This window comes from Papaver somniferum, chromosome 7 (assembly GCF_003573695.1).
Source record: "Papaver somniferum cultivar HN1 chromosome 7, ASM357369v1, whole genome shotgun sequence".
Classification (NCBI taxonomy): domain Eukaryota; kingdom Viridiplantae; phylum Streptophyta; class Magnoliopsida; order Ranunculales; family Papaveraceae; genus Papaver; species Papaver somniferum.
Genome location: NC_039364.1, coordinates 17,378,874 through 17,391,553, shown reverse-complemented (window position 1 = coordinate 17,391,553; position 12,680 = coordinate 17,378,874). Strand labels below are relative to the sequence as shown.

General features: G+C 36.8%; 3 protein-coding genes across 3 annotated transcripts; 2 read left to right on the top strand and 1 right to left on the bottom strand.

Moving 5' to 3' along the window:
* Positions 1-1,938: 1,938 nt before the first annotated feature.
* Positions 1,939-3,351, top strand: LOC113294240 (hexokinase-1-like). Its single transcript, XM_026542645.1, has one exon. The coding sequence runs from the start codon at positions 1,939-1,941 to the stop codon at positions 3,349-3,351; it is 1,413 nt and encodes a 470-aa protein (XP_026398430.1).
* A 338-nt stretch (positions 3,352-3,689) lies between these two features.
* Positions 3,690-5,763, bottom strand: LOC113294238 (receptor-like protein kinase 5). Its single transcript, XM_026542644.1, has 4 exons — positions 5,632-5,763; positions 4,747-5,453; positions 4,206-4,303; positions 3,690-4,102 (listed from the first exon to the last, which is right to left on the bottom strand). Exons 1-4 carry the CDS (start codon positions 5,761-5,763, stop codon positions 3,690-3,692), a joined length of 1,350 nt encoding a protein of 449 aa, XP_026398429.1.
* A 5,681-nt stretch (positions 5,764-11,444) lies between these two features.
* LOC113294237 (mitochondrial import inner membrane translocase subunit TIM17-2-like) lies at positions 11,445-12,074 on the top strand. Its single transcript, XM_026542643.1, has one exon. The coding sequence runs from the start codon at positions 11,445-11,447 to the stop codon at positions 12,072-12,074; it is 630 nt and encodes a 209-aa protein (XP_026398428.1).
* The last annotated feature ends 606 nt before the right edge of the window (positions 12,075-12,680 follow it).

Here is a 12,680-nt window from a genome sequence, read left to right as displayed (position 1 = left end):
ATGGTTTATGTCATGGTTAAATAATTTGTTATGCAGCTGTGAAAGTGGATGCATAACCTGTTATGCATCTAGAAAAGTTGTTGCATAACTTGTTATGTAGTCCAGAAAACGGTTGCATATAATACGTTATGCAGAAACGTTTTTGTTACTATTGAAACCAATAACACAAAGAATGTATAACTTGTCATGCACCTACAATAATATCTGCATAACATGTTATGCAGTCGTGAAAATGGATGCATAAAGCATTATGCAACCACTTTTTTGTAAGCACTGAAATGAAAAAAGTTGATGCATAACTTGATATGCATCCAAAAATATGGTTGGATAACGCATTAATTATGCATCAACTTTTTTTTTGTAAGCAGTGAAATTAACCAAAACAGTGGATGCATAACTTGTTATGTATTCGAGACAATTATTGCATAATTCGTTAAGCGTCTTTTGTTTTTTGTGATGTTATTTTTTAGGATATATATCGTTTTAGTGATTGCATAACTAAATTAGTAAATGCATGAACCAAAATATGGTTGCACAACGTTTTATGCAGCTTTTTCTTGTGTCTGCATAATGTGTTATGCATCTTTTTTTGGTGGCTGCATAATGATTATGTATCAAGTTTTCGAAAGTTTTGCCTAAAATGATGATTACCTCCGATTTTTTCGTGAAAAACAAAATTTCGATATTGTTGTTTGTACTCGTTGTGTAGCTCTCTTTAAAAGCTTTCCAACGATATAAGATTTGTAAAATTCCAAGACATGTTCTTTTAGATATGGTATATTCTAGTTTGCTTCGCACTTATTGCATGAAAATTGGGATGCCCAACCAGTTACGCACACAATTTTTTGAAATTTCAGATAATTTAAGCTGCTAATTTCCCTTTCGAGATGTACATGGTACATCCAGTAGACTGCTGAATTACTAGAGACTGAACTATGGCATAGAATCTATAGATACCCGTTGGTATAAAAAGAGAACAAATGTATAACTGTGCATGCACAAGCTTTTGAAAGTTTGGAATTACCTAATACAGTTAGTTGATCACTAGTTCATCATTTCAAGTATCTAAATAATGCGTCATCATAGCAAGATAGTTTGCTCATTATGCTAATCAGGATGCACAATCCGTCATGCAGATATTTTTCAAAATTTCAACATAATTACGTGTGTTACAAAAGCCCAAAAATGTTTAGGGCTTGACAATAAATATATTATTTTTTTGGGGCCTTAGTCTAATTTCCCTATTAATTTTTGAAACTTGGGCAATCATAAAGCCCAAAGTGTCTCCAATGCTCGGCTGCGTTTCACTGGGGCGTCAACAGCGTTGGGTGCACATTAGATTTCTGACGTTGCTTCCTCCTGATTTCACAACCGGAGGAACAGTTATCCTAATCCGAAAACAACCGGAGGAACACTTATCCTAATCCGAAAACAACCATCTTTCAGCTTCAGCATCTACGAGGGATATCAATTTGATTCGGGGGTATACCAGGATTCATATACCCCAAGCATTGAATTTGTACACCCCTCAAGAAATTAGGTACCCCTGTTAGCAATGCTGTTTAGACGTGGGGAAGAGGCTTTCAGTTTCAGAGCAGGATTGCGAATCTGAGAGGAAGATGAAAGGCTTCCAAATAATAGTCTCTGAACATCTTATAAATAGGCAAAGGATTAACCACATCTATCATACTACAATTACATTCTTTCTTTTAAGAGTATTATTATTTTCTTTTAAGAATATATTCTTCTTCTTTGTAGCGAAAACAAAAATATGCCAGGAGGAATGGATCAGCCAGGCCTGCTAATGATAAAGTCAGAAAGACTTTTCTTAAATTCTTGAAACAAAAAGATCACAAGATTTGGCAGTCGAGTCTCCTCTTTGCTAATGCACGGTTCAAGCCAATTTTCCTAGGAACTCTTCAACCTAAGACTACTTTGATGAAGCGTGTTCATGATACTCATAAACGCATTCGTGCAGCAGAACCATGTGCTGCATCTAGATGCACAAAAGCCATGTCTATACTAAAAGAATTTGAAGAGCAGTGCGCTACCCCAGTTGGTAAACTTAGACAAGTTGTTGATGCTATGCATGCTGGTCTTGCTTCTGAAGGTGGTAGTAAGCTTAAGATGCTTAATAGCTATGTCGATAATCTCCCTACTGGTGAGGAACATGGTTTATTTTATGCTTTGGATCTCGGTGGCACAAATTTCCGTGTATTGCGTGTACAATTGGGTGGAAGGGATGGGCGTGTTACTAAACAAGAATTTACTGAAGTCTCAATTCCTCTTGAATTGATGACTGCCACTTCAAGCAAGCTATTTGATTTCATCGCCAAGGAGCTCGCAAGATTTGTAGCTACAGAAGGAGAAGGTTTCTTCCTCCATCCTGGTAACCGGAGGGAATTGGGTTTCACCTTTTCGTTCCCAGTTAAGCAGTTGTCAATCTCATCTGGAACTCTTATCAGGTGGACAAAGGGTTTCTCCATCGATGACGTGGTTGATAAAGATGTGGTGGCAGAACTAACTAAAGCCTTAGACAGACAGGGAATTGACATGCGTGTCGCAGCTCTGGTGAACGACACAATTGGTACATTAGCTGGAGGCAAATACTTGAATAATGATGTTGCAGCTGCAGTTATTTTGGGAACTGGAACAAACGCGGCATATGTAGAGCGTGCACACGCCATTCCTAAATCAGGAGATATGGTAATCAACACCGAGTGGGGTAACTTCCGATCATCACACCTTCCCGTGACTGAATATGATCAGGCTTTGGACCAGGAAAGTCTTAACGCGGGTGAGCAGATTTTCGAGAAGGTTATCTCTGGGATGTATTTGGGAGATATTTTGCGTAGAGTCCTCTGCAAAATTGCTGAAGAGGCTGGAATTTTTGGTGATACTGTTCCGTCAAAGCTTAAGACTCGGTTCGTTTTAAGGACTCCTGAAATGTCTGCAATGCATCTTGACACATCCCGAGATTTGAGTGTAGTTGGAAGCAAATTGAATGACATCTTTGGGATATCTGATACTTCCCTTGAAACAAGAAGAGTGGTTGTAGATCTCTGCAACATTGTTGCTACACGTGCTGCCCGTCTTTCTGCCGCTGGGATCTTGGGCATTTTGAAGAAGATGGGAAAAGACACGGTCAAGGACGGAGAGAAGCAGAGAACTGTGATAGCCGTGGATGGAGGGTTATTTGAGCACTACACCAAATTCAGATCCTGTTTGAAGAGCACCCTCAACGAGTTACTCGGAGATGAAGCTGCACGCACCGTTATTATTGAGCACGCAAACGATGGTTCTGGAATTGGTGCTGCTCTTCTTGCAGCTTCTCATTCTCAGTATCACTAAGTTTAGGAATTCTGGTAAGACACAATGCCTGAAACTGTGTAATTGTATAACCTGAAAGTGTCTTGTGATATCGCACTTCGGTCTACTTTCTGCGCATTTTCTTCCTTCTTGCTGTAAATTACAAACTTGGTGTTTTTGCATAAGTTAAATAAACAGTATTTTTTTATTTTCCTACAAAACTTCTACAAACGTAGCAGATTACAAACTTGTAAAATATACTATTTAAGTTCTGCTGCTCACAATGACAATTGCTAACTGTACAAGAGCTCTCCGGTAAATATATAGGATCCTGTGATCTCAATGGAGGCGAAAATGACACAGTGCTATATGGGGGAACTTTAAACTTCCAGGGCGCTGTGATCCACATCTGAATGACGACTAAGAAGAAGAGGAGCGACATCATTATCAGCAGTAACCAGGGCTTTCTTTTCGTATACTTCTTGGGAAGAACAATGCCTGATTAGAAATTGCAATGCTTCTGACATGGTCGGCCTATTGGAAGGTAATGTACTTGTACACATCAACCCAAGTCTGAATACACTAGTCATTTCCGCCACGTCGCAACCTTCTTTCACTTCTTCATCTAGCAGAGCATCCAAAGGTGTTTCTAGAAACCGGTGTGCTGCCCATTCAGCAAGTCTTCTATCTTCATCTCCTTTGTTCGCTTCTCGCCTAGTAACAAGTTCCAAGAGTACTACCCCGAAGCTATAAACATCCACCTTTTCATTTACTTTGAGTGTCCGACCATACTCTGAAAAAAATGAGATCCACCCAGTACCACATTTCTAGGAAGACAGCTTAAAATATCAAATTTGAAAATATGGGTAAAAAATGGTATGAGAAAAGAAGATTACCTGGAGCAATGCATCCGAAAGAGCCTGCTACAATGGATGCTGAAAATGGTTGTCCTGCCTGAACTATCTTAGCTACCCCAAAATCCACAACTTTTTTGCTTTAAAGTCAGAATCCAATAAGATATTACTTGACTTGACATCCCTGTGAATAATCGGCGGAGAACAATTATGATGAATGTAAGAAAGTCTTTGAGCAACTCCTACCGCAATTTTCAACCTCTTCTTCCAATCCAAAGTTCTCCGTCCGTTCAAAGACAATAATCCATTATTCCTCTGATGCAATCATTGATCCAAACTACTCTCATTTTCCCTGTACTCGTAAACAAGAAGCTTTGTATACTTACTGACATATAGCCAATCAATTTCACGACATTATTGTGTTTAATATTTCCAGCGATTTCAACTTCTGGTTGAAACTGTGTTGCATGTTTCGAGTCCTATTTCCCTTTACGTGAAATCTTCTTAACCGCTATAGATTTATCTGGATGCTTAATGGATACCTTGAATACTTCCCCGCATCCACCACTCCCAATCAAATTACTCTTTGTTAAGCCCGGACAAAATCTGCGATTCACTGAAGTCCACTAATCTCTGAAATCTTATCACCTTCCATGTTACAGAATCTTCTTCATCGTCTTGTTTTCGCTTATATATACTTCTTATGGCAACCAATACCAAGATGACTGCAAGAAGTATTGCTACTACAACAACAACAACTACTATCAAAGCGATAAATTTTGGTGACAGCCTACGTGAATTTCGATTAGACAAAGAATTGCAGGACACAAGGTTTGATATTTCAGTATCGTAGCGAAGGCCAGAATTGTTGAAGAAGCTGTCGTCAAATGCTTCTAATCGAAATGGGATCTTCCCGGAGAGTAGATTTGAAGACAGGTTAAGGAAACTGAGCTTTAAGTTGCCAATATCAAATGGAATTGAACCAGAAATTTGGTTTGCAGATAAATCAAGTTTATTGAGATTAGGAAGTGAACCTATTTTGGGAGGAAGCCCGCCGGAAATCCGGTTTCTACTCAAAGTTAAAGTGTCAAGCGACTTCCATGAGATTATATCGAAAGGAATCGTACCCGAAATTTCATTTCCATCTAAAGCAAGAGAAAGAGAAGTCAGCCCCACAGGTAACTCACCAGTAAAGAGATTGTTGCTTACATCAAACACCACCAATTGAGCCGAACTTGCAATGTCCAAGGGGATCCTTCCTGTAAACCTGTTGTTCTCAATTTCTAAGCGCTTTGTTGGAAAGTGAGTTCAATCAAGATTCTATGGAATTTTATCTATAACAGAAAAGTGAAGCTTTTGTTCTATAAGAAACTAGATCCGTAGTTTTTGGTTTGCGTAGGAAGTCTTAGTTTGCTTGCTTAGTACTAATTCTTGTTAGGAAGTTTTAATATTTATGGAAGTCTTTTACACGGTTTGTTTTTAGTGCAAGTATAGTCTTTGAGCCTTTGAGTTTTGTAAGCATCAGTAGAGAGATTTTAATTGAATCTTTTGGCTTCAACTTCTTTTGTTTATAGTTTTCTCTGTAATTTGTGTGCTGCATTATTCTTGATCAGTAGGAGAAAGATTTGGGTTCAACATTTGGCATCGAGAGCCAGAAGATCGTGAGTTGTTAGGGTTGTTAAGAAGATGACATCCAACATGAGTTCGATCAAGGTACCAGTCTTTGATGGCAATAATTTTGAGCATTGGAGAATACATATGGATAATATATTCACGTTTCAAGAAGTTTGGGATATTGTTGAAACATGATATGAAGAACCAGCTGCAGGAACTGTTCTTACTGCAGAACAAACAACTGCTCTGGCTGAGAATAGAAAAAAGAATTCTAAAGCGACGTATATTCTTCATCAAGGAATCCATGAATCTATCATGGATAGAGTTGTATATATCAAGGAAGTTAATAGATCTTGAGATTCTCTAACAAGTTATTATAAAGGATATGACAGAGTGAAGAAAGTATGTTTGCAAACCATAAGAAGAAAGTATGAGCTTTTGCAGATGGACTCAACTGAGTTGATAGCTGATTTCTTCTCTAAAACATTAAGTCTTATTAATGAGATGAAGGCTAATGGAGATACAATTGAAGACACTACAATCATAAAAAAGATATTGCGCAGTTTACCTGAAAAATTTGAGTCAAAAGTAACAGCAATCGAAAAGTGTACTACAGTTTCTGATATGAAGATTGATGAAGTATTAGATTCATTACAAGCATATGAACAGAGAGTACTAGAAAAATATGTCATTCGACAAGTTGAAGAGGCACTTCAGAGTCAGAAAAATTGGAATAACAGACAACAGTATAACTCAACTAAAACTCAAGGAAGATTTAATTCATCTCAAGGTAAATTCAATTCATCTCAAGGAAAAGGAAAAATACAAGAAGAATCTTGACAAAACAAAGATTCACAGTTGGGAATGTGGTGAATTAGGTCACTTCTCTACAGAATATAATTCTACTAAACAGTTTTTTAAACAAGATGGAGCTGAAAACAAGGTGAATCTGGTAGAAGAAGAAAAATCTGAAGTTTTCTTGATGCCCTATCATTCCAGTGAAGAACAAGTACGTCAAAAGTGGTTTCTAGACACTGGATGCAGTAATCAAATGAGTGTATTAAATGATTTGTTTGTTGATTTAGATGAATCAATACGAACAAATGTGAAGTTTGGCAGTAATACCTTAGTACCAATTATGGGAAACGGAAGAATATCTATTATCCTAAAGAATGGTTTTCAAGCTTACATAACAGATGTATTTTATGTTCCTGGATTACATCAATACTTGCTGAGTATGGAATAACTTTCTGATAAAGGATATTAAATGCATATTGAAGGATGTATCTTCACAATCCGTGGTAGAAGAAAGAGACTCATTGCAAAGGTAAAAATGACCAAAAATCGTTTGTTTCCACTAAATATTAATTACAATAAAGAACAATTTTATAGTTCTTCTATAGATGATGATACATGGTTATGGCATAGGAGGATGGGACATGTGAATTTTGATAATTTACAACAACTTGAAAAGAAGGAGATGGTTTCAGGATTGTCAAATATAACTCTTCCTAAAGATAAGTGTGAAGATTGTATTTTTGGAAAACAGCATAGAGATCCTTTTCGAGCTGGGAAATCTGTAAGATCAGGAGAACCTTTGGGATTAGTTCACTCTGATTTATATGGACCAATAGAAGAATTCTCAAGAGGAGGTAACATGTATTTTATTACTTTTATTGGTGATTTCAGTAGAAAAGGTTGGGTTTACTTGATGAAGAAAAAGAGTGATGCTTTTGAGTACTTTAAGAAGTTTAAAGCTTATGTTGAGAATCAAGTTGGCAAAAGAATTAAAGTACTAAGAACTAATAGAGGCACTGAGTATATTCCAGTTAATAATTTCTTGGAAGATAATGGAATTGAGCACCAGGAAACAGCAAGATACAAACCACAACAAAATGGAGTGGCAGAAAGAAGAAATAGAACCATCATGGAAATGGCTAGAACTATGGGAAGATCTAATGGATTTCGAAAAGCTTTTTGGGGAGAGGAAGTTTCTTGTGCAGTTTATATACTGAATACATGTCCAACTAGGAGTGTTTTTGAAAAAACTTCAGAAGAGAAATGAACAGGAAGGAAACCAAGCATTTGACATATGAAGGTGTTTGGTTGTACAGCATACTCACATGTTCCGGATGAGATAAGAAGAAAACTTGATGATAAGAGTGAAAAATACATATTTGTTGGCTATAGTAGTCAAACAAAAGGGTATAAATTTTTTAATCCTACTACAAACAAGAATATTGTAAGTAGAGATTTTAGTTTTGATGAGAAAAATCAATGGGATTGGAATGAGAAAGCTGCACCATCTACAGAGACAACAATATTAGTTGATATTCAAGAAGAAAATACACAAGTAGACACTGAAGTTGTCTTGCCAACACAATATACCACATCCGCTGCTGAAATTCAAGAAAGGGTGTCAAGACCAACTATAAATCGTGTCTTACCAGCACGTTTACAAGATTGCATTCTCAACAAAGATAGTGACAATATTGATGAAGAATTAATCAACTTTGCACTGTTTGGAGACTGTGATCCTGTGACATATGATGAAGCTTCACAAGATCAAGGGTGGATACATGCTATGAATGAAGAAATTCATGCAATAGAAAAGAACAATACTTGGGAGCTTACAATACTTCCTGACGACAAGAAGGCAATATGAGTAAAATGGGTGTTTAAGACTAAATTTATATCTAATGGAGAAGTTGAAAGACTGAAGGCCAGATTGGTGTTTAAGGGTTATAATCAACAACCATGTATTGATTACTTTGAAGTATTTTCTCTTGTGGCTAGACATGATACTGTTAGAATGATTGTTGCATTGGCAGCATAATATAAGTGGAAAATCTTTCAAATGGATGTGAAATCTGCTTTCTTCAATGGAATACTTGAGGAAGAAGTTTATGTAGATCAACCTGCTGGATATGTTTTGGAAGGAAAAGAAGATCAAGTGTACAAGCTTAAGAAATCTCTTTATGGTTTGAAGCAAGCACCAAGAGCATGGTACACCAGAATTGATGAATATTTTATGGATACTGGATTTGAGAAATTCCCATTTGGGAACACTCTATATGTGAAATTTGGTTGTGAAGATGAATTTCTAATTATTTGTCTATATATGGATGATCTCATATTCACAGGAAACAATATGCAAATGATTGATGAATTCAGGGAGGCTATGATCAGGCAATTTGAAATGACAAATTTGGGAAAGATGACTTATTTTCTTGGACTAGAAGTCTTACAGACAGATGATGGAATTTTTGTTTCTCAACAAAAATATGCAAAAGATATCTTGAAACGTTTTGACATGAGAAATTACAAACCAATTCTGACTCCAATGGAAGGAAGATTGAAGTTAGTAAAAGAGGGAGGAGGAGAGCTTGTTGATCCAACAATGTATAAAAGGTTAGTTGGTAGTCTCAGATATCTAACTTCCACAAGACCGGATATTGTGCATGGAGTTGGAATAATTAGTCGTTTTATGGAAGCCCCTAGACAGTCCCATTTGCAAGCAGCAAAACGCATACTGCGTTATCTCAGTGGCACCATGGAATGTTTTACACATCGTATGAAGAATCTGAATTGGTTGGCTATACAGATAGTGATTGGGATGGATATAGTGAAGACAAAAGAAGTACTTCAGGCTATGGCTTTCATATTGGATCAAGCTTCTTTAGTTGTTCATCTAAGAAACAACAGGTGGTTGCTCTTTCCACAGTCGAAGCTGAGTATATAGATGCAACTAATTGTGCTACTCATACAGTATGGCTGAGAAGAATGCTAGACTTCTTAAGACATAAACAGGTAGCTCCTACAAAGATTGTGGGTGATAATAACTCAACTATTGCACTAACCAAAAATCCGGTGTTTCATGAAAGAAGCAAGCATATTGACATTAAGTATCATTATATTCGCGAGCTTGTGACAAATAAAGAAATTAATATGAGTTTCTGTAGAAGTGAAGATCAGATTGCTGATATTTTCACAAAAGCTTTGAAGGCTGAGACTTTCATCAACTTAAGATCAATGCTGGGAATTACAAGTTTACAGAGTCTTGGATTGAGGATGTCTGTTGGAAAGTGAGTTCAATCAAGACTCTATGGAATTTTATCTATAACAGGAAAGTGAAGCTTTTGTTCAGAAGAAACTAGAATATTCCGTAGTTTTTGGTTTGCGTAGGAAGTCTTAGTTTGCTTGCTTAGTACGTAATTCTAGTTAGGAAGTTTTAATATTTATGGAAGTATTTTACGCGGTTTGTTTCAAGTATAGGCTTTGAGCCTTTGAGTTTTGTTAGCATCAGTAGAGAGATTTTAATTGAATCTTTTGGCTTAAACTTCTTTTGTTTATAGTTTTCTCTGTGATTTGTGTGTTGCATTATTCTTGATCTGTAAGTGAAAGATTTGGGTTCAAAACGCTCTATCTTCGAACTCAACTTATCTGGAAGTGCCCTCGAAAACACATTATCATTCATCTGAACACGCGACAAATTCACTGGCGACCAAAAACTAGCTGGAACCTCACCACCTAACATATTCTTATAAAGCAAAACATGAGTTAAACTAGGACACTCCGTAAACGACTTCGGTAATTCACCAGTAAATTTGATTGAAATGCCGAAATCCCGTAGAATTCACCACCAAAACATAAATTCTCTGACAACTTTCCCGGGAGTTTGTTGTCATTAACTTCAAGATACACGAGCTCAGAATGCAACCCCAATTCTGGATGTTATTTACAAACAACCTGATGTTAGTAAGCATTGTTGTCTTCTTAGAAAAAACCATCAAAAATGGTCGGAGTGCTTTAACTAGACACTCATGACTCACCTATAATATGGTAAGAGCGAAAATAGACTTAGATGGGTCTTCGACGGAAAAAGTATATGGCCCAGACAGCATTTGGTGTCCATTACACAGATGAAATTTCTACCCCAAAACAAAAGGGGCCATGGTTCATTTAGGTTTTTTCTTTAAGAAGAAAAAAGATATGGGCTGCAGAGAGTCTGCCGTGTGGTGAAGGTTATCACTGATTCACCCCACTACTTCTCCATTTTCAAAGAAAATTCCATTTTTACACTCTCATAACCCATGCTTTATACTCGCTCACAATAAATATATTAATCTGGTCGGGTATGGATAATAGAGATCTATGGTCTTCACCTGTTAAATGTTTGCCATTGGCACAATAATAATACACTGGGTACTGGTGATACAGGACATCATATACACATACCAGAGGTATATAGGAACATCACATTCATCATAACAGGCTAGTCATCTCGTGGATTATAAGGTATCATAGTGCGCATTATATCATCCAGGTTCAAACATGCATCGGCCCCTAGCACGACCCATCCTTTAAATATGCACTTAGTATGCCACTAACAGGTAGAACAAGGTTGAATTTGGTTTCTTTCTTTCCAAGACTCGAACTGTCCGCGAAATATAAAAACAAGAAATCTTATCGTACAAGTAGGAACTCTACGTACGTAACTGGCCACCTGTTTAAATTCTTGGTTAAGAAATTGTTCTTCACGTTCACGAAAGAAAGTTTATAAACTAGATTCCTGGTAAAGAAATTATTCTTCACGTTCGCGAAAGAAAGTTTATAAACTAGCTAGCTAGGGTTTTGGATCGAAATCATTAATTGTTGATTTCCGTGATGGAATTCCATGGACAGACGCTATGCCCCGACAGAATTGTTACCGATGCTGGTGCTGGTTTTGGAATGGGAGTCTTAGGTGGTGGTTTTTTTCACTTTCTGAAAGGAATGTACAATTCGCCAAAAGGTGAAAGATTTAAGGGTGGTGCACAAGCTATGAGAATGAATGCTCCTCGTATTGGCGGTAGTTTTGCTGTATGGGGTGCTATGTATTCAGCTTGTGATTGTACAGTTGCTCATCTTAGACATAAAGAAGACCCATGGAACTCAATTATTGCCGGTGCTGCCACCGGTGGATTGCTTAATATTCGTCAAGGATTTCTTAAAGCTTCAAAATCAGCTTTAATTGGTGGAGTGTTTTTAGCTATGATTGAAGGTGTTGGTCTCTGCTTGAATAATAATAAGTTACCTCAGTTGGTAAGTGAACAAGAAGATGCTCCTGTTCATATACCAAGTGGTTTTCCAGAGGGTTATCCAACAGATGTTGTAGAAGATGGAGGGTCTTCTTCTTGGTTTGGTAGGATTTTTGGGAAAAAGAAGCAGGAGGAGAAAAGTAGTGAAAGTAAAACAGCGGTTCTGGAAAGTTTTGATAATCCTAGTTTGCCCATACCTACCTTTGATTATAAGTAAAAAATAAATAAATCATATTTTGGTCTTGGGTGCGGTTTTTTTATGTGTACTTCTAAATTTAAAGCCATTTATTTTTTTCGGTTCAATATATATGAATACTTATGGGCGCATTGTGTCGCTGTGTAATTTCAGGACAACAACTCCTTCTAATTTCTCACTTCTCCAGCATTATCAAGTACAGCTTAACCTAATCGGTATTGTTTGTTAAGTTATCGTGAATTGTTTACAACTTTTGATTAATTCATAGCCTAATGGTTTGCCACGACATTATTTTTTTTTTATTGTTTATATTTGTTTTGTAATCTTCCATGCAATGGAATCAAACGGAGGGTCTAAGAAGAAGGTTGAGGAGAAAAGTAGTGAACGTAAAACTAGCTAGATGACAATTTCCTATCTTTGATTAAAGTATAATTTTTATGTTTTGCAATTAACAATGAGAGTCTGATATTGGGTGCTTGTGTTAAAATATAGCTTAGCAATTAATTTAACTTAATCTATTATTCTGTTAAATCGTTAAAAGCATTCATGTTAAACTTATTTTTCTTTTTTTCTTTTCTATTGCAATATGTGAACGAAATCAAATGCACAGCTGCGTCAGCTCCTCTA

Excerpts from the sequence above, each read along its gene's own strand:
- LOC113294238 (XM_026542644.1), bottom strand. The coding sequence starts at position 5,763 with ATGCAGCACACAAATTACAGAGAAAACTATAAACAAAAGAAGTTGAAG. Across the intron at positions 5,454-5,631 it reads TTGCACTAAAAACAAACCGT|CGCTTAGAAATTGAGAACAA; the intron begins GTAAAAGACTTC and ends TTTCCAACAAAG. Across the intron at positions 4,103-4,205 it reads TTTCGGATGCATTGCTCCAG|AGTATGGTCGGACACTCAAA; the intron begins GTAATCTTCTTT and ends CATTTTTTTCAG.
- LOC113294240 (XM_026542645.1), top strand. The coding sequence starts at position 1,939 with ATGAAGCGTGTTCATGATACTCATAAACGCATTCGTGCAGCAGAACCA.
- LOC113294237 (XM_026542643.1), top strand. The coding sequence starts at position 11,445 with ATGGAATTCCATGGACAGACGCTATGCCCCGACAGAATTGTTACCGAT.